At 34.7% G+C, this 17,852-nt stretch overlaps 9 protein-coding genes across 9 annotated transcripts; 8 read left to right on the top strand and 1 right to left on the bottom strand.

Annotated features, from left to right (window-relative positions):
- Window positions 1–577: 577 nt before the first annotated feature.
- On the top strand, window positions 578–2,749 carry DDB_G0267244 (hypothetical protein; the record flags this gene model as incomplete). Its single annotated transcript, XM_642648.1, has 1 exon — window positions 578–2,749. The coding sequence occupies one exon, from the start codon at window positions 578–580 to the stop codon at window positions 2,747–2,749; it is 2,172 nt and encodes a 723-aa protein (XP_647740.1).
- Window positions 2,750–3,179: 430 nt separating this feature from the next.
- On the top strand, window positions 3,180–3,617 carry DDB_G0267264 (hypothetical protein; the record flags this gene model as incomplete). The annotated part of the gene is made up of 1 exon (XM_642647.1): window positions 3,180–3,617. A coding segment is annotated over one exon (438 nt), but the record flags the coding sequence as incomplete, so codon positions are not given.
- Window positions 3,618–3,813: 196 nt separating this feature from the next.
- Window positions 3,814–4,658, top strand: DDB_G0267242 (hypothetical protein; the record flags this gene model as incomplete). Its single annotated transcript, XM_642690.1, has 1 exon — window positions 3,814–4,658. A coding segment is annotated over one exon (845 nt), but the record flags the coding sequence as incomplete, so codon positions are not given.
- Window positions 4,659–5,008: 350 nt separating this feature from the next.
- On the top strand, window positions 5,009–7,566 carry DDB_G0267240 (hypothetical protein; the record flags this gene model as incomplete). The annotated part of the gene is made up of 2 exons (XM_642689.1): window positions 5,009–5,400; window positions 5,502–7,566. 2 exons carry the CDS (start codon window positions 5,009–5,011, stop codon window positions 7,564–7,566), a joined length of 2,457 nt encoding a protein of 818 aa, XP_647781.1.
- Window positions 7,567–9,964: 2,398 nt separating this feature from the next.
- Window positions 9,965–10,972, top strand: DDB_G0267238 (hypothetical protein; the record flags this gene model as incomplete). Its single annotated transcript, XM_642688.1, has 1 exon — window positions 9,965–10,972. The coding sequence occupies one exon, from the start codon at window positions 9,965–9,967 to the stop codon at window positions 10,970–10,972; it is 1,008 nt and encodes a 335-aa protein (XP_647780.1).
- A 649-nt stretch (window positions 10,973–11,621) lies between these two features.
- On the top strand, window positions 11,622–13,886 carry DDB_G0267236 (hypothetical protein; the record flags this gene model as incomplete). The annotated part of the gene is made up of 1 exon (XM_642687.1): window positions 11,622–13,886. One exon carries the CDS (start codon window positions 11,622–11,624, stop codon window positions 13,884–13,886), a length of 2,265 nt encoding a protein of 754 aa, XP_647779.1.
- A 458-nt stretch (window positions 13,887–14,344) lies between these two features.
- Window positions 14,345–14,662, top strand: DDB_G0267234 (hypothetical protein; the record flags this gene model as incomplete). The annotated part of the gene is made up of 1 exon (XM_642686.1): window positions 14,345–14,662. One exon carries the CDS (start codon window positions 14,345–14,347, stop codon window positions 14,660–14,662), a length of 318 nt encoding a protein of 105 aa, XP_647778.1.
- A 156-nt stretch (window positions 14,663–14,818) lies between these two features.
- Window positions 14,819–14,956, top strand: DDB_G0267232 (hypothetical protein; the record flags this gene model as incomplete). Its single annotated transcript, XM_642685.1, has 1 exon — window positions 14,819–14,956. The coding sequence occupies one exon, from the start codon at window positions 14,819–14,821 to the stop codon at window positions 14,954–14,956; it is 138 nt and encodes a 45-aa protein (XP_647777.1).
- Window positions 14,957–16,811: 1,855 nt separating this feature from the next.
- Window positions 16,812–17,798, bottom strand: DDB_G0267230 (hypothetical protein; the record flags this gene model as incomplete). The annotated part of the gene is made up of 3 exons (XM_642684.1): window positions 16,812–17,081; window positions 17,205–17,423; window positions 17,517–17,798. The coding sequence occupies 3 exons, from the start codon at window positions 17,796–17,798 to the stop codon at window positions 16,812–16,814; spliced, it is 771 nt and encodes a 256-aa protein (XP_647776.1).
- Window positions 17,799–17,852: the final 54 nt, after the last annotated feature.

Raw genomic sequence — 17,852 nt, 5'->3', positions numbered from 1 at the left:
AAGAGATCGTAAATGGATTAAAAATCCATCTACTTCCAAATTTCAAGCCGATGCTAAACCCAATTCCGATTTCAATTCCGGAGGGTCCGAAATCAGATTGCATCACAAAGGAAGTACAAGACTTGTTATTAGACGATGCCATAGAACAAGTACTTCCAAACCGTTTTTCAAAGCGCGTTTTTTACTCCAACGTGTTTACGGTTCCAAAACCTGGAACGAATCTACATCGTCCAGTTCTAGATTTAAAAAGGTTAAACACTTACATCAACAACCAATCATTCAAGATGGAAGGGATCAAGAATCTACCATCAATGGTCAAACAAGGTTATTACATGGTAAAACTCGATATCAAGAAAGCTTACCTACACGTGTTAGTAGATCCACAATACAGAGACTTATTCCGCTTCGTGTGGAAAGGTTCGCACTACCGTTGGAAAACAATGCCGTTCGGGTTATCGAAAGCTCCTCGTATCTTTACAATGTTGTTAAGACCTGTACTTCGAATGTTGAGAGATATCAACGTATCCGTCATCGCATACTTGGACGATCTATTAATCGTCGGTTCAACAAAAGAAGAATGTTTATCCAACCTCAAAAAGACAATGGACTTACTTGTCAAACTAGGTTTCAAGTTAAATCTAGAAAAGAGTGTTCTCGAACCAACTCAATCAATTACTTTTCTCGGATTACAAATCGATTCGGTATCAATGAAGCTTCTTGTTCCCAAAGAAAAGAAGAAAAGTGTCATCAAGGAAATAAGAAACTTTTTAAAACTAGATTGTTGTTCCCCAAGAAAGCTTGCTGGTTTAAAAGGAAAGCTAATTGCACTGAAGGATGCAGTCATCCCATTCAGACTTTACACTCGTCGAACAAACAAGTTTCACTCTCAATGTCTGACTCTAGCCAATGGAGATTGGGATCAATCATTCCCCATTCCTCAAGATGTCAAGTCAGAGATTTCACATTGGTTAACAGTTCTAAACCAATGGAATGGAAAAGAAATCAGTCTGTTTCCAAGTTACGACTATGTTCTTACAACCGATGCCTCGGAATCAGGTGCAGGTGCCACTCTCAAGAAAGGAAACAAGGTAATCAAAACTTGGTCATTCCAGTGGTCAATAACTCAATCAAACATGTCGTCAAATCGTCGAGAAATGCTAGCGCTGCTGATGGCCTATCAAGCGCTATGTCGGAAACTGAACAACTGCAAGCTGAAGATTCAAACCGACAACACTACCACTCTCTCTTACATCAATCGCCAAGGTGGTCAAATACAAGATCTCTCAGTTCTATTCGAACAACTTTGGAAACAATGCCTCAAGAAGAAAGTGAACTTGATTGGAGAGCATATTCCAGGATTCTTCAATGTAAAAGCCGACCACCTCAGTCGTCTTTCAGAGATGAATCACAAATCATCGTCCAGAGTAATCAAGAGTTACAACTGGCAACTGAAGAAGGAAGTGTTCAATCGCATCCAACTTCAATTCGGTCAAATACAGATGGATCTGTTCGCATCTCACCTCAACCATCAAACGAACAACTACTCAACAATCAGAATGAATGCACTCCACCTCGATTGGAGTCAATGGAAGCAATGTCTGGCCTTTCCACCACCCATTCTTTTGCCTTCTATCCTGGAGAAGATGAACTCATCCAGTTCGAAGAAGGTTTCTATAATACTGATCTTCCCAATCTGGAGATCAGCAACTTGGTATCCGATGATTCAAGCTCAAGTTCCTCGTCATCATCGTCACATGTTTCCTCAAGTATTGGGAACATTCCAAGAAGTATTGACCAAACAATCAGTAGAGTCGATACCAATCCAGATTCAACAACGTTGGAAACTGGGGATTATTCAACTTTCCAATCTCATGTAATGTCATTCGCTCGTACAACAAATACAAAAACAGCTGAGCTGTTAATGAAGTCTTGGGAACCTTCCACTCTCAAAGTATATAGCTCCAGTTATACAAGATTCCGCAATTTCTGTACTTTGAACTCTTTGAATCCAGCAAACATTACCTTAGTTGTTTTCATGGATTATCTTACACATCTGTTCAAGCACAAACCTCCGTTAGCCTTCTCAACAATTAACGGTCATCGCTCTATGTTGAATCAGTTGTTACTCCTTAGGAATCAAACTGATATTGTTAATGATCCATTCATCACAAGAATTATGACTGGTATTCACAAGTTGCGTCCTTCATCTGCAAAGTATAAAGAGATATGGGATGCAAACCAAGTATTCAAGCACTTATCTACTATCAAAGTTATCCCTAAGTACACATACACTGCGCTATTAAACAAGACACTTGCACTCTGTAAAATGTTTGGTTTAGCAAGATCATCAGACTTGGTGAAGTGGTCGTTCAAAGGTCTCATTATTACTCCTGACTCAATCAAAGGTCCAGTTATTAATGCTAAAGAACAAAGAAGTGGTGTTGTTTCAATCTTAGAATTAACTTCGTTAGATGATACAAACTCTCAAGTATGTCCTGTTCGCCACCTTGCAACATACCTTAGAGCCTCTAAAGGAAGAAGAAAGCCCCATTCGGGTGACTCTGTCTTTATTAAGAATGAGGGTGAACCGCTCCAAGTTAATGATATTAACTCAATTGTATTATCAACGCTCTCAAAGTCAGGCATTGATATTGTCAAGTTCAAATCTCACTCTACCCGTTCCGCTATGGCTTCTCTGCTGTTGTCCAATAACGTTCCGTTCCACGTTGTCAAGAAGATGGGTCGTTGAAAATCAAACGATACTGTAACATTTATTTATTTGAATTTCCCAAATATTTAAGATAATTTTTTAGAATGTTCTAGAACATTCGAAGAATAAAAAATTTTCGAAAGAAAAGTAAAAATTTCGAACCGGCAAAATGACGCGATCATTGCGCAAGGTCGAAAAACTGAAAAATTCCGAACCGACACTATGCACAAAGTTGTGAAGGGTCGAAAACTCTTATTTTTTTGATTTTGCGAAATTTTTAAGAAAATAAAAACGTATAAATAGTGGCACTAAAAACTAAAACAATTTGATTTATTTTATTTGGGAATTCCTCCTATATATATTTAAGATACACACACACACAAATTTTATACAAATAATTATTTCTCTTTATTAATTTTTAATATTATTATTTTTCTCATATTATAATTTTAGATATCAACAATAAAATATGTCTACCACTGTTAATAATAATGATACCTCTAGTAGTAGTACCTCTGCCTCTAAAAGCGCTGAATCCTTTGATTTAAGAATGAAATCAATGGAGGATCAAATCAACAACCTTTCCTTAGCCTTTACAAGATTCATGAAAGAACCTATGTTCTCTTCTAATACCAACTCACGTAGCCAACCTTCTCATGATAACTCTGACACCGAGAATGAACAAAGTGAAGATGAATCAAGTAACAATGTTGATGTTCCAACCGATTATCAATTATCCGATACCTTACTTGGTCAGTACAAACATATGGTAAACAATCAAGGTTTACTTGTCGAAGAAGAATGTATCCTCAAGAAAGATGAGATATCCGAATTGAATAAAGTATTCAACTTTCCATCTAACTTCCAAGTGAATGTCGCTCCATTCGGTACACCTGAAGGTATTACTGTATCATCCAACGTCAAGAACAATGATACTGACTTGTTGATTGTCGAAAAGCGAATCAACGATAGCTTGAAACCTTTGCTTCTCATGTCAAGTATGTTATCATCTGATAGCTCTAATGTCGATGTAGAACTTATTAGTTACTTAACTCAGAGTGCAATCGTCTTAGCCGTTAATGCTCAAGCATCGCTTAATCGTGCCAACTCACGTAGCCAACCTTCTCATGATAACTCTGACACCGAGAATGAACAAAGTGAAGATGAATCAAGTAACAATGTTGATGTTCCAACCGATTATCAATTATCCGATACCTTACTTGGTCAGTACAAACATATGGTAAACAATCAAGGTTTACTTGTCGAAGAAGAATGTATCCTCAAGAAAGATGAGATATCCGAATTGAATAAAGTATTCAACTTTCCATCTAACTTCCAAGTGAATGTCGCTCCATTCGGTACACCTGAAGGTATTACTGTATCATCCAACGTCAAGAACAATGATACTGACTTGTTGATTGTCGAAAAGCGAATCAACGATAGCTTGAAACCTTTGCTTCTCATGTCAAGTATGTTATCATCTGATAGCTCTAATGTCGATGTAGAACTTATTAGTTACTTAACTCAGAGTGCAATCGTCTTAGCCGTTAATGCTCAAGCATCGCTTAGTCGTGTCCGTCGTAACAACATCGCTAAAGAAATCTATGGTTCTGAAGTACTCTTACCAATTAAGATCAAGGATACACCAAAGATGTTTGATGAAACTGAAACTGAACGTGTAAGAAAGCTAGCCAAGTCAATCAGAAAGAACAACGAAGCAAAACAATCATTGTTAAAATTGAATTATCATTCCAAGCCCAATGTCAAGAAATCAGTTAACTCAAGTGGTATTAACACTACAGGAAACAGTAGTAATAGTAAATCCAGTAGTGGGAGTAATGGCCGATCTAACAACTTCAATGGATCACCAAGTAGTGTTGCATCAGGTAGCAACAATACCAAGTCTGCCAACGGTACCAACAACCGTTTTCAGAAGAACAAGAAGTAAACTTACCAGTAGGTGGACGTCTGTTCCACCACAAACAAGTTTGGAAAGAATTGGGTCTTCCAAACTTTTGTCAAGAGGTCGTAAATGGATTAAAAGTCCATCTACTTCCAAATTTCAAGCCGATGCTAAACCCAATTCCGATTTCAATTCCAGAGGGTCCAGATTGCATCACAAAGGAAGTACAAGACTTGTTATCAGACGATGCTATCGAACAAGTTCTTCCAAACCGTTATTCAAAGCGCGTTTTTTACTCCAACGTGTTTACGGTTCCAAAACCTGGAACGAATCTACATCGTCCAGTTCTCGATCTAAAAAGGTTAAACACTTACATCAACAACCAATCATTCAAGATGGAAGGAATCAAGAATCTACCATCAATGGTCAAACAAGGTTATTACATGGTAAAACTCGATATCAAGAAAGCCTACCTCCACGTATTAGTAGATCCGCAATACAGAGACTTATTCCGCTTCGTGTGGAAAGGTTCGCACTACCGTTGGAAAACAATGCCGTTCGGGTTATCGACAGCTCCTCGTATCTTTACAATGTTGTTAAGACCTGTACTTCGAATGTTGAGAGATATCAACGTATCCGTCATCGCTTACTTGGACGATCTATTAATCGTCGGTTCAACAAAAGAAGAATGTTTATCCAACCTCAAAAAGACAATGGACTTACTTGTCAAACTAGGTTTCAAGTTAAACTTAGAAAAGAGTGTTCTCGAACCAACTCAATCAATTACGTTTCTCGGATTACAAATCGATTCGGTATCAATGAAGCTTCTTGTTCCCAAAGAAAAGAAGAAAAGTGTCATCAAGGAAATAAGAAACTTTTTAATACTAGATTTTTGCTCCCCAAGAAAGCTTGCTGGTTTAAAAGGAAAGCTAATCGCACTGAAAGATGCAGTCATCCCATTCAGACTTTACACTCGTCGAACAAACAAGTTTCACTCTCAGTGTCTGACTCTAGCCAATGGAGATTGGGATCAATCATTCCCCATTCCTCAAGATGTCAAGTCAGAGATTTCACATTGGTTAACAGTTCTAAACCAATGGAATGGAAAAGAAATCAGTCTGTTTCCAAGTTACGACTATGTTCTTACAACCGATGCCTCGGAATCAGGTGCAGGTGCCACTCTCAAGAAAGGAAACAAGGTAATCAAAACTTGGTCATTCCAGTGGTCAACAACTCAATCAAACATGTCGTCAAATCGTCGAGAAATGCTCGCACTGCTAATGGCCTATCAAGCGCTATGTCAGAAACTGAACAACTGCAAGCTGAAGATTCAAACCGACAACACTACCACTCTCTCTTATATCAATCGCCAGGGTGGTCAGATACAAGATCTCTCAGTTCTGTTCGAACAACTTTGGAAACAATGCCTCAAGAAGAAAGTGAACTTAATTGGAGAGCATATTCCAGGATTCTTCAATGTAAAAGCCGACCACCTCAGTCGTCTTTCAGAGATGAATCACAAATCATCGACCAGAGTAATCAAGAGTCACAACTGGCAACTGAAGAAAGAAGTGTTCAATCGCATCCAACTTCAATTCGGTCAAATACAGATGGATCTGTTCGCATCTCACCTCAACCATCAAACGAACAACTACTCAACAATCAGAATGAATGCACTCCACCTCGATTGGAGTCAATAGAAGCAATGTCTGGCCTTCCCACCACCCATTCTTTTGCCTTCTATCCTGGAGAAGATGAACTCATCCAGTTCGAAGAAGGTTTCTATAATACTGATCTTCCCAATCTGGAGATCAGCAACTTGGTATCCGATGATTCAAGCACAAGTTCCTCGTCATCATCGTCACATGTTTCCTCAAGTACTGGGAACATTCCAAGAAGTATTGACCAAACAATCAGTAGAGTCGATACCAATCCAGATTCAACAACGTTGGAAACTGGGGATTATTCAACTTTCCAATCTCATGTAATGTCCTTCGCTCGTACAACAAATACAAAAACAGCTGAGCTGTTAATGAAGTCTTGGGAACCTTCAACTCTCAAAGTATATAGCTCCAGTTATACAAGATTCCGCAATTTCTGTACTTTGAACTCTTTGAATCCAGCAAACATTACCTTAGTTGTTTTCATGGATTATCTTACACATCTGTTCAAGCACAAACCTCCGTTAGCCTTCTCAACAATTAACGGTCATCGATCTATGTTGAATCAGTTATTACTCCTTAGGAATCAAACTGATATTGTTAATGATCCATTCATTACAAGAATTATGACTGGTATTCACAAGTTGCGTCCTTCATCAGCAAAGTATAAAGAGATATGGGATGCAAATCAAGTATTCAAGCACTTATCTACTATCAAAGTTATCCCTAAGTACACATACACTGCGCTATTAAACAAGACACTTGTACTCTGTAAAATGTTTGGTTTAGCAAGATCATCAGACTTGGTGAAGTGGTCGTTCAAAGGTCTCATTATTACTCCTGACTCAATTAAAGGTCCAGTTATTAATGCTAAAGAACAAAGAAGTGGTGTTGTTTCAATCTTAGAATTAACATCTTTAGATGATACTAACTCTCAAGTATGCCCTGTTCGCCACCTTGCAACATACCTTAGAGCCTCTAAAGGAAGAAGAAAGCCCCATTCGGGTGACTCTGTCTTTATTAAGAATGAAGGTGAATCACTCCAAGTTAATGATATTAACTCAATTGTACTATCAACACTCTCAAAGTCAGGTATTGATATTTCCAAGTTCAAATCTCACTCTACCCGTTCCGCTATGGCTTCTCTGCTGTTGTCCAATAACGTTCCGTTCCACGTTGTCAAGAAGATGGGTCGTTGGAAATCAAACGATACTGTAGATACCTTCTACGATAAGAGAATCATTGGTGAAAAATCTGGTGGTTTCTTAAATACTGTCGTCCAAATTTCATAATATATATATATATATATGATAATATAAATTAAAAATTTAATTTATTAAATTATATTTTATATTAAATATATATATATATTAGTCCCATCCCACCCGCCCTTAGTCGGAATTCCATAAATCAAATTGTTTTAGTTTTTAGTGCCCTATTTATAAGTTTTTCTTTTCTTAAAAATTTCGCAAAACTCAAAAAAAATAAGTATTTTCGACCCTTCACAACTTTGTGCATAGTGTCGGTTCGGAATTTTTCAGTTTTTCGACCTGTCGCAATGATCGCGTCATTGTGCCGGTTCGAAATTTTTACTTTTCTTTCGAAAATTTTTTATTCTTCGAATGTTCTAGAACATTCTAAAAAATTATCTTAAATATTTGGGAAATTCAAATAAATAAATGTTATTCATAATATATATATATATATATTTAATATAAAATATAATTTAATAAATTAAATTTTTAAATTTTTTGAAAATTTACCAAAAGGGTAGTCTCATCAATCAAAGGGTAGTCTCATCAACCATTTCACCATTTGATTGCTTTGATGATAATTTAAAAATGATAGAATATTTTATCCCCATTTTTTTGATCTAAAATTAGATGTTTTTTATTAAAAACCTTAAATTTATATTTAAAGGAAATTTTAATTCACTTTAAATCTACTTTAAATCAACTTTAAATCCTCTTTAAAATTATTTTAAAATAAATTTTAAAGCATTTTTAAATATCTTAAAATTATCTTAAAAATTACCTTGAAAATGAATTTTTTAAACCCGGCTTTAAATTCAATTTAAATCCAATTTAAATCAACTTTGCTTTAAATTTGCTTTAAATGTGGATTTTTCTTTGCTGCACATGCACATAATGCATTAGGTGAGAAACGCGATATTGTCAAAGCTTTGAAAGCGAACTACGAATCGATATCTCGTCACAACGGTAACTCCAATTTTGACCAGCGTGAAAATATCGCGCGCACCGAAGCATTCAACGGTACTAAGAAAGCCGATGAAGCTTCCATTGCTGCGTTCGTTAATCCAGTTATCGAACGTTATCAGCCAGGCGTGCTGTATCCGCTGGAGATCAGCAAAGTAATCAAGCAGTAGGAAAAAGAGATTCTGGATTTCGAAGCCAACATTGATTACGCGTTAACTGAATCTAACTCTTCTACCAAAATCGAAATTGTAGATGGTGTGGTAGTTTAATTAAATTAAAAAGCTTGTCATCGTTTGACGAATAGTCGAACACCGCCCTTGGGAGGTTAAACCACCAGCTCACTATATACACGCTGTGGGTCGATGGTTCGAGTCATTTCTGTGGAAACACAGTAGCTTGGTCGGTTATAGCAATAGCCAAAACATTAAATAAATAACACCGATCATGATCTAAATTACAGAATGTGGTATTCGATATCACCACGTCCGTAAGATTAGTATATAGGATGGTTTTACCCCTCCTGGTTTTATTTTGAGATGAATGTCCGTCATTAGGCACCCTTAATAGCGGAAGGCGGTGAATTGGAGACTTGGGACGTGTCTGAAAGTATGCCAGCAAATAACCGACGCTTACACTTTGGTGTAAGTAAACCACAATCAACCGCGTAGCATCTAAAAATAAAAGAACAATGACAGAAGCACTTCCGATATTACGTGGTTGGGTGTTGTAGAAGTCTGACGGTCAACCCCGCCATCGGTCACCTATTAAGAGGATTAGTTTAACATGGAAATTCCAAAAGGCTATGTGGCAACTGATTTTAAATATGTTAACAACCAACCTTATGTGCGTGGTCAGCGTGTATTAATAATAATGCCTAATGCACCTGGTCTACTACTTCCTGTTTATGAGGACTATAACCCTGTGGGTTCATACAACCACTTAAATAAATGAGGTAAAAAATCATGACTTCTACCATTGATTATGATGCGATAGTTCAAGAACTTGAGAAAAGTATTGCGATTATTTATATTATCATATATATATATATATTATGAATAACATTTATTTATTTGAATTTCCCAAATATTTAAGATAATTTTTTAGAATGTTCTAGAACATTCGAAGAATAAAAAAAAATTTTCGAAAGAAAAGTAAAAATTTCGAACCGGCACAATGACGCGATCATTGTGTAAGGTCGAAAAACTGAAAAATTCCGAACCGACACTATGCACAAAGTTGTGAAGGGTCGAAAACTCTTATTTTTTTGAGTTTTGCGAAATTTTTAAGAAAATAAAAACGTATAAATAGTGGCACAAAAAACTAAAACAATTTGATTTATTTTATTTGGGAATTCCTCCTATATATATTTAAGATACACACACACACAAATTTTATACAAATAATTATTTCTCTTTATTAATTTTTAATATTATTATTTTTCTCATATTATAATTTTAGATATCAACAATAAAATATGTCTACCACTGTTAATAATAATGATGCCTCTAGTAGTAGTACCTCTGTCTCTAATAGCGCTGAATCCTTTGATTTAAGAATGAAATCAATGGAGGATCAAATCAACAACCTTTCCTTAGCCTTTACAAGATTCATGAAAGAACCTATGTTCTCATCTAATACCAATTCACGTAGCCAACCTTCTCATGATGACTCTGACACCGAGAATGAACAAAGTGAAGATGAATCAAGTAACAATGTCGATGTTCCAACCGATTATCAATTATCCGATACCTTACTTGGTCAGTACAAACATATGGTTAACAATCAAGGTTTACTCGTCGAAGAAGAATGTATCCTCAAGAAAGATGAAATATCCGAATTGAATAAAGTATTCAACTTTCCATCTAACTTCCAAGTGAATGTCGCTCCATTCGGTACACCTGAAGGTATTACTGTATCATCCAACGTCAAGAACAATGATACTGACTTGTTGATTGTTGAAAAGCGAATCAACGATAGCTTAAAACCTTTGCTTCTCATGTCAAGTATGTTATCATCTGATAGCTCTAATGTCGATGTAGAACTTATTAGTTACTTAACTCAGAGTGCAATCGTTTTAGCCGTTAATGCTCAAGCATCGCTTAGTCGTGTCCGTCGTAACAACATCGCTAAAGAAATCTATGGTTCTGAAGTACTCTTACCAATTAAGATCAAGGATACACCAAAGATGTTTGATGAAACTGAAACTGAACGTGTAAGAAAGCTAGCCAAGTCAATCAGAAAGAACAACGAAGCTAAACAATCATTGTTAAAATTGAATTATCATTCCAAGTCCAATGTCAAGAAATTAGTTAACTCAAGTGGTAATAACACTACAGGAAACAGTAGTAATAGTAAATCCAGTAGTGGGAGTAATGGCCGATCTAACAACTTCAATGGATCACCAAGTAGTGTTGCATCAGGTAGCAACAATACCAAGTCTGCAAACGGTACCAACAACCGTTTTCAGAAGAACAAGAAGTAAACTTACCAGTAGGTGGACGTCTGTTCCACCACAAACAAGTTTGGAAAGAATTGGGTCTTCCAAACTTTTGTCAAGAGGTCGTAAATGGATTAAAAGTCCATCTGCTTCCAAATTTCAAGCCGATGCTAAACCCAATTCCGATTTCAATTCCAGAGGGTCCGAAATCAGATTGCATCACAAAGGAAGTACAAGACTTGTTATTAGACGATGCTATCGAACAAGTACTTCCAAACCGTTATTCAAAGCGCGTTTTTTACTCCAACGTGTTTACGGTTCCAAAACCTGGAACGAATCTACATCGTCCAGTTCTCGATCTAAAAAGGTTAAACACTTACATCAACAACCAATCATTCAAGATGGAAGGAATCAAGAATCTACCGTCAATGGTCAAACAAGGTTATTACATGGTAAAACTCGATATCAAGAAAGCCTACCTCCACGTGTTAGTAGATCCACAATACAGAGACTTATTCCGCTTCGTGTGGAAAGGTTCGCACTACCGTTGGAAAACAATGCCGTTCGGGTTATCGACAGCTCCTCGTATATTTACAATGCTGTTAAGACCTGTACTTCGAATGTTGAGAGATATCAACGTATCCGTCATCGCTTACTTGGACGATCTATTAATCGTCGGTTCAACAAAAGAAGAATGTTTATCCAACCTCAAAAAGACAATGGACTTACTTGTCAAACTAGGCTTCAAGTTAAATCTAGAAAAGAGTGTTCTCGAACCAACTCAATCAATTACGTTTCTCGGATTACAAATCGATTCGGTATCAATGAAGCTTCTTGTTCCCAAAGAAAAGAAGAAAAGTGTCATCAAAGAAATAAGAAACTTTTTAAAACTAGATTGTTGCTCCCCAAGAAAGCTTGCTGGTTTAAAAGGAAAGTTAATCGCACTGAAAGATGCAGTCATCCCATTCAGACTTTACACTCGTCGAACAAACAAGTTTCACTCTCAGTGTCTGACTATAGCCAAAGGAGATTGGGATCAATCATTCCCCATTCCCCAAGAGGTCAAGTCAGAGATTTCGCATTGGTTAACAGTTCTAAACCAATGGAATGGAAAAGAAATCAGTCTGTTTCCAAGTTACGACTATGTTCTTACAACCGATGCCTCGGAATCAGGTGCAGGTGCCACACTCAAGAAAGGAAACAAGGTAATCAAAACTTGGTCATTCCAGTGGTCAACAACTCAATCAAACATGTCGTCAAATCGTCGAGAAATGCTCGCGCTGCTTATGGCCTATCAAGCGCTATGTCGGAAACTAAACAACTGCAAGCTGAAGATTCAAACCGACAACACTACTACTCTCTCTTACATCAATCGCCAGGGTGGTCAAATACAAGATCTCTCAGTTCTGTTCGAACAACTTTGGAAACAATGCCTCAAAAAGAAAGTGAACTTGATTGGAGAGCATATTCCAGGATTCTTCAATGTAAAAGCCGACCACCTCAGCCGTCTTTCAGAGATGAATCACAAATCATCCACCAGAGTAATCAAGAGTTACAACTGGCAACTGAAGAAAGAAGTGTTCAATCGCATCCAACTTCAATTCGGTCAAATACAGATGGATCTGTTCGCATCTCACCTGAACCATCAAACGAACAACTACTCAACAATCAGAATGAATGCACTCCACCTCGACTGGAGTCAATGGAAGCAATGTCTGGCCTTCCCACCACCCATTCTTTTGCCTTCTATCCTGGAGAAGATGAACTCATCCAGTTCGAAGAAGGTTTCTATAATACTGATCTTCCCAATCTGGAGATCAGCAACTTGGTATCCGATGATTCAAGCACAAGTTCCTCGTCATCATCGTCACATGTTCCCTCAAGTACTGGGAACATTCCAAGAAGTATTGACCAAACAATCAGTAGAGTCGATACCAATCCAGATTCAACAACGTTGGAAACTGGGGATTATTCAACTTTCCAATCTCATGTAATGTCCTTCGCTCGTACAGCAAATACAAAAACAGCTGAGCTGTTAATGAAGTCTTGGGAACCTTCAACTCTCAAAGTATATAGCTCCAGTTATACAAGATTCCGCAATTTCTGTACTTTGAACTCTTTGAATCCAGCAAACATTACCTTAGTTGTTTTCATGGATTATCTTACACATCTATTCAAACACAAACCTCCGTTAGCCTTCTCAACAATTAACGGTCATCGCTCTATGTTGAATCAGTTGTTACTCCTCAGGAATCAAACTGATATTGTTAATGATCCATTCATCACAAGAATTATGACTGGTATTCACAAGTTGCGTCCTTCATCTGCAAAGTATAAAGAGATATGGGATGCAAATCAAGTATTCAAGCACTTATCTACTATCAAAGTTATCCCTAAGTACACATACACTGCGCTATTAAACAAGACACTTGTACTCTGTAAAATGTTTGGTTTAGCAAGATCATCAGACTTGGTGAAGTGGTCGTTCAAAGGTCTCATTATTACTACTGACTCAATTAAAGGTCCAGTTATTAATGCTAAAGAACAAAGAAGTGGTGTTGTTTCAATATTAGAATTAACATCGTTAGATGATACAAACTCTCAAGTATGCCCTGTTCGCCACCTTGCAACATACCTTAGAGCCTCTAAAGGAAGAAGAAAGCCCCATTCGGGTGACTCTGTCTTTATTAAGAATGAGGGTGAACCGCTCCAAGTTAATGATATTAACTCAATTGTACTATCAACACTCTCAAAGTCAGGTATTGATATTGTCAAGTTCAAATCTCACTCTACCCGTTCCGCTATGGCTTCTCTGCTGTTGTCCAATAACGTTCCGTTCCACGTTGTTAAGAAGATGGGTCGTTGGAAATCAAATGATACTGTAGATACCTTCTACGATAAAAGAATCATTGGTGAAAAATCTGGTGGTTTCTTAAATACTGTCGTCCAAATTTCATAATATATATATATATATGATAATATAAATTAAAAATTTAATTTATTAAATTATATTTTATATTAAATATATATATATATATTAGTCCCATCCCACCCGCCCTTAGTCGGAATTCCATAAATCAAATTGTTTTAGTTTTTTGTGCCACTATTTATACGTTTTTATTTTCTTAAAAATTTCGCAAAACTCAAAAAAATAAGAGTTTTCGACCCTTCACAACTTTGTGCATAGTGTCGGTTCGGAATTTTTCAGTTTTTCGACCTTACACAATGATCGCGTCATTGTGCCGGTTCGAAATTTTTACTTTTCTTTCGAAAATTTTTTTTTATTCTTCGAATGTTCTAGAACATTCTAAAAAATTATCTTAAATATTTGGGAAATTCAAATAAATAAATGTTATTCATAATATATATATATATATTTAATATAAAATATAATTTAATAAATTAAATTTTTAAATAATGCGTAGCGCTGCTAATAATCTTGGCGGTACTAAGGCATGTCATTTACGAGAGTTGTTTACAATTGGCTTCAGTGGCTCACGTCAAACTGGGAAAACTCGCTGGTTAATTGAGTATACTATACGTAACCCTAACGTTCTAGTTGTGGTAATCAATTTATATTTCAAACGTGCTTTGCTACAGTACGCAACAGCTTACGACAATCTTAAAGATGGTCTGGTCGTCGGACGTGCGCCAGTGTCATTTGAAACCAGCAATGAGGTGATCGAATCTAATGCCGGCATTCAAGGTACTGTGTCGTTCAGCAGCCTCATTTGAGCAGTAAGCATCGGATGGATGGCGGCGCATCATACAGTATAACGGCTTGTCAAATTTATATGCTGAACGGTTCAACAAAGGCTATTCGGTATTACAGCGTCGTCTGAAGAAACACGCATCCCATTAAATACTATCAGCCATTAGTGAGTATCAATCATGAAACAAACACCAAATCAAAAATTAGATCAATGGTACGCTAACTGTAAACAAGACCTCACAGCGGGTGTAATAACCACAGAGCAATTTACTGAGATGGTTGCACGTAAAGTTAAGGGCTTAGGCGAAACCATTTAAAATGATCGTCACGCTTACCTTATCGATCCAGAAATGCCCACTACTCCCCAGACTGTCGACTATTTATTTAAGTTGATCGCAAATGATGATATCTCTGTTCAATCTTGTTCGTTATTACAAAAAGCGACCACCAGCTAGCCGTCATTGGCGCGGAAACACCCGCACATTAAAACGTTCCACGAAAGAATTATATCCACTAACGAGCTATTGGACGGTGTTTAATGTTGGGAATTGAAAACTCAATAAGTTTAAAGCTACTTGAAAAATTTAAAAGTTTACTTTAAAATCACCTTAAAAATTACCTTTAAAATAACCTTTTTAATCGCTTTAAAAGCGAGGTCCTGAGTTCGAAGCCGTTATTTAACGGATAAAATTATTTAATTTTTTTTTTAAATTTTTCAAAAATTACCAAAAGGGATTCNACCCCCCGACCCTTTATCAAAGGGTAGTCTCATCAACCATTTCACCATTTGATTGCTTTGATGAAAATTTAAAATTGATAGAATATTTTATCCCCATTTTGATCTAAAATTAGATCTTTTTTATTAAAAACCTTAAATTTATATTTAAAGGAAATTTAAATTCACTATAAATCTACTTTAAATCTACTTAAATTCAATTTAAAATTAATTTAAAATAAATTTTAAAGGTATTTTTAAATATCTTAAAAATTATCTTAAAAATTACCTTAAAAATCACCTTTAAAATCACCTTTAAAATCACCTTTAAAATTGCTTAAAAATTTATTTTAAAGCAAATTTTAAAAGCATTTTTAAATATCTTAAAAATAACCTTAAAAATTACCTTAAAAATGAATTTTTTAAATGCGGCTTTAAATTCAATTTAAATCAAATTTAAATCAACTTTGCTTTAAATTTGCTTTAAAGGTGCATTTTTCTTTGCTGTGGACATATATTTTTATGCATAAAATAATGAATAATAATATTTTTAAAATTCTTTAATTTTTCTCTGCAATTAATGCATGATATGTTATTTAAATTCATTTTGTTTGCTGGGTGGAAATTAAAAATAATATTTTTTTTTTTTTTTTCCTCGAGTTTTTACGATTTTTTTTTTTTTTTTTCATTTTATTCAAATTTTAGCAATATAGCAAGTCAATATAGGATTTAGCTTTAGATTTATTTATTTAGAGGGATATACCCCATTTTCAAAAAATGACGGGGAACCTATGACCCTGTCTATACCTTTCACAGGGGCGAAAAAAAATACTTAAAAGCATCTTTAAAGTAGGAATGTAAATAGTACTATTATAAAGTGTACTTAATAAGTATAGTTATAAAGTATACTTTTTAAGTATACTTATTAAATATACTTATAAAGTATACTTATTAAGTATACTTATTAAATACACTTATTAAGTATACTTATTAAGTATACTTATTAAGTATAATTATTAAGTATAATTATTAAGTATAATTAATTAGTATACTTATTAAGTATAATTATTAAGTATACATATTAAGTAAAATTAATAAGTATACATATTAAGTAAAATTAATAAGTATACTTAATAAGTATACTTATTAAGTATTATTATTAAGTATTATTATTAAGTATACTTATTAAGCGTAATTACTATTTATAATTATAATGTACTCTTTATAAGTACACTTATTAAGTATTCTTATTAATTATATTTATAAAATTCAATTTAAAAGTGCATTTATAAATTTATATTATAAAGTTAACTTAATAAGATATATTAATAATATCACTTTAAAAATAAAAATTAAAAATAAAAATTTAAAATAAAAATTAAATAAAGATTTAAAAAAAAAAGAAAAAATTAAAGTTGAGTATGTGAAATCATATTAATTTTTTTTATTTAAACGATTTAATTTAGTGGAGCATAAAGAGGTATTGAAGTGAATTCAAAAGCAACCTTTTCAGTGTAAGTAAGTTCATCAGGAGAGTCAATGAACTTTTGAGAAACACCACGCAATGCTTTAACTATTAAAGAAATAAGAGGTTTGGAACCGCTGTACCATTCTTTTTCTTCAATTGTAAAGCATTGAGACACTAAGAACTTTACAAAAGGATCGGAGTCAAAAGCTTCTAAGGTAACTGTATCGATAATAAGAGTGGCCAAATCAAAAGGAGTTATCTAAATAATAATTAAAAAATTAAAAAAACAAATTATTAATAATTTATTTTTTTTTTTTTTTTTATTTTTTTTTTTATTTTTTTTTTTTTTTTTATTTTTTTATTTTTTTTTTTTTTTACATACCGATTCATACTCCATTAATGCTGGAACCTGAGAGAGCAACTCGCTGAACTGTTCTACTTTATTTCTAACTAAAAGTCTAAGGGTATTTAGGGCTTTAATACGTGTGTTACCACGTTTATTGTTGACCCATTTAACCAATTTGGATAGAACAACTTTATTTTCATTTGAATTTGTACCGCCAGCATTTAATATACAGGTCCTAATAAAACGAGAGGAAATCTTATGTATTGTTTTTGTTTATTTAATTTAATTAGTCTCCTCTTTTTTTTTTTTTTTTTTTTTTTTTTTTTTTTTTTTTTAATATTATCTTACCTTACCAGTTGCATAGTATTGAGAAACACAATTTCTGTGCAATGTTTCATACACCAATATTTTTTCTACAATATTTGTTGTTGGTGGATGACTTGCATTTGGTCTTTGAGGTCTTTGTTGTCTTCTAACAGTACGTTGTGGACCTATGGAGGTATCAGTTTGATTTAAAATAAGAGATGGTATTGGTGTTATTGGTGATGTTGGTGAAGTTAAAGATGATCTATTTACATAATTACCACTTCTATTTGGTGTTTCAAATGATGTAGAATTATTGTGAGTCATTTTTTTTATAATATTTTTTTAATTTTTTTTAAAATCCTATAATTTCCAACCGAA

The sequence above is a fragment of the Dictyostelium discoideum genome, assembly GCF_000004695.1.
Source record: "Dictyostelium discoideum AX4 chromosome 1 chromosome, whole genome shotgun sequence".
In the NCBI taxonomy this organism is placed as follows: domain Eukaryota; phylum Evosea; class Eumycetozoa; order Dictyosteliales; family Dictyosteliaceae; genus Dictyostelium; species Dictyostelium discoideum.
Note: the sequence above shows the minus strand (reverse complement) of the source record. Positions and strands in the feature narration are given on the sequence as shown.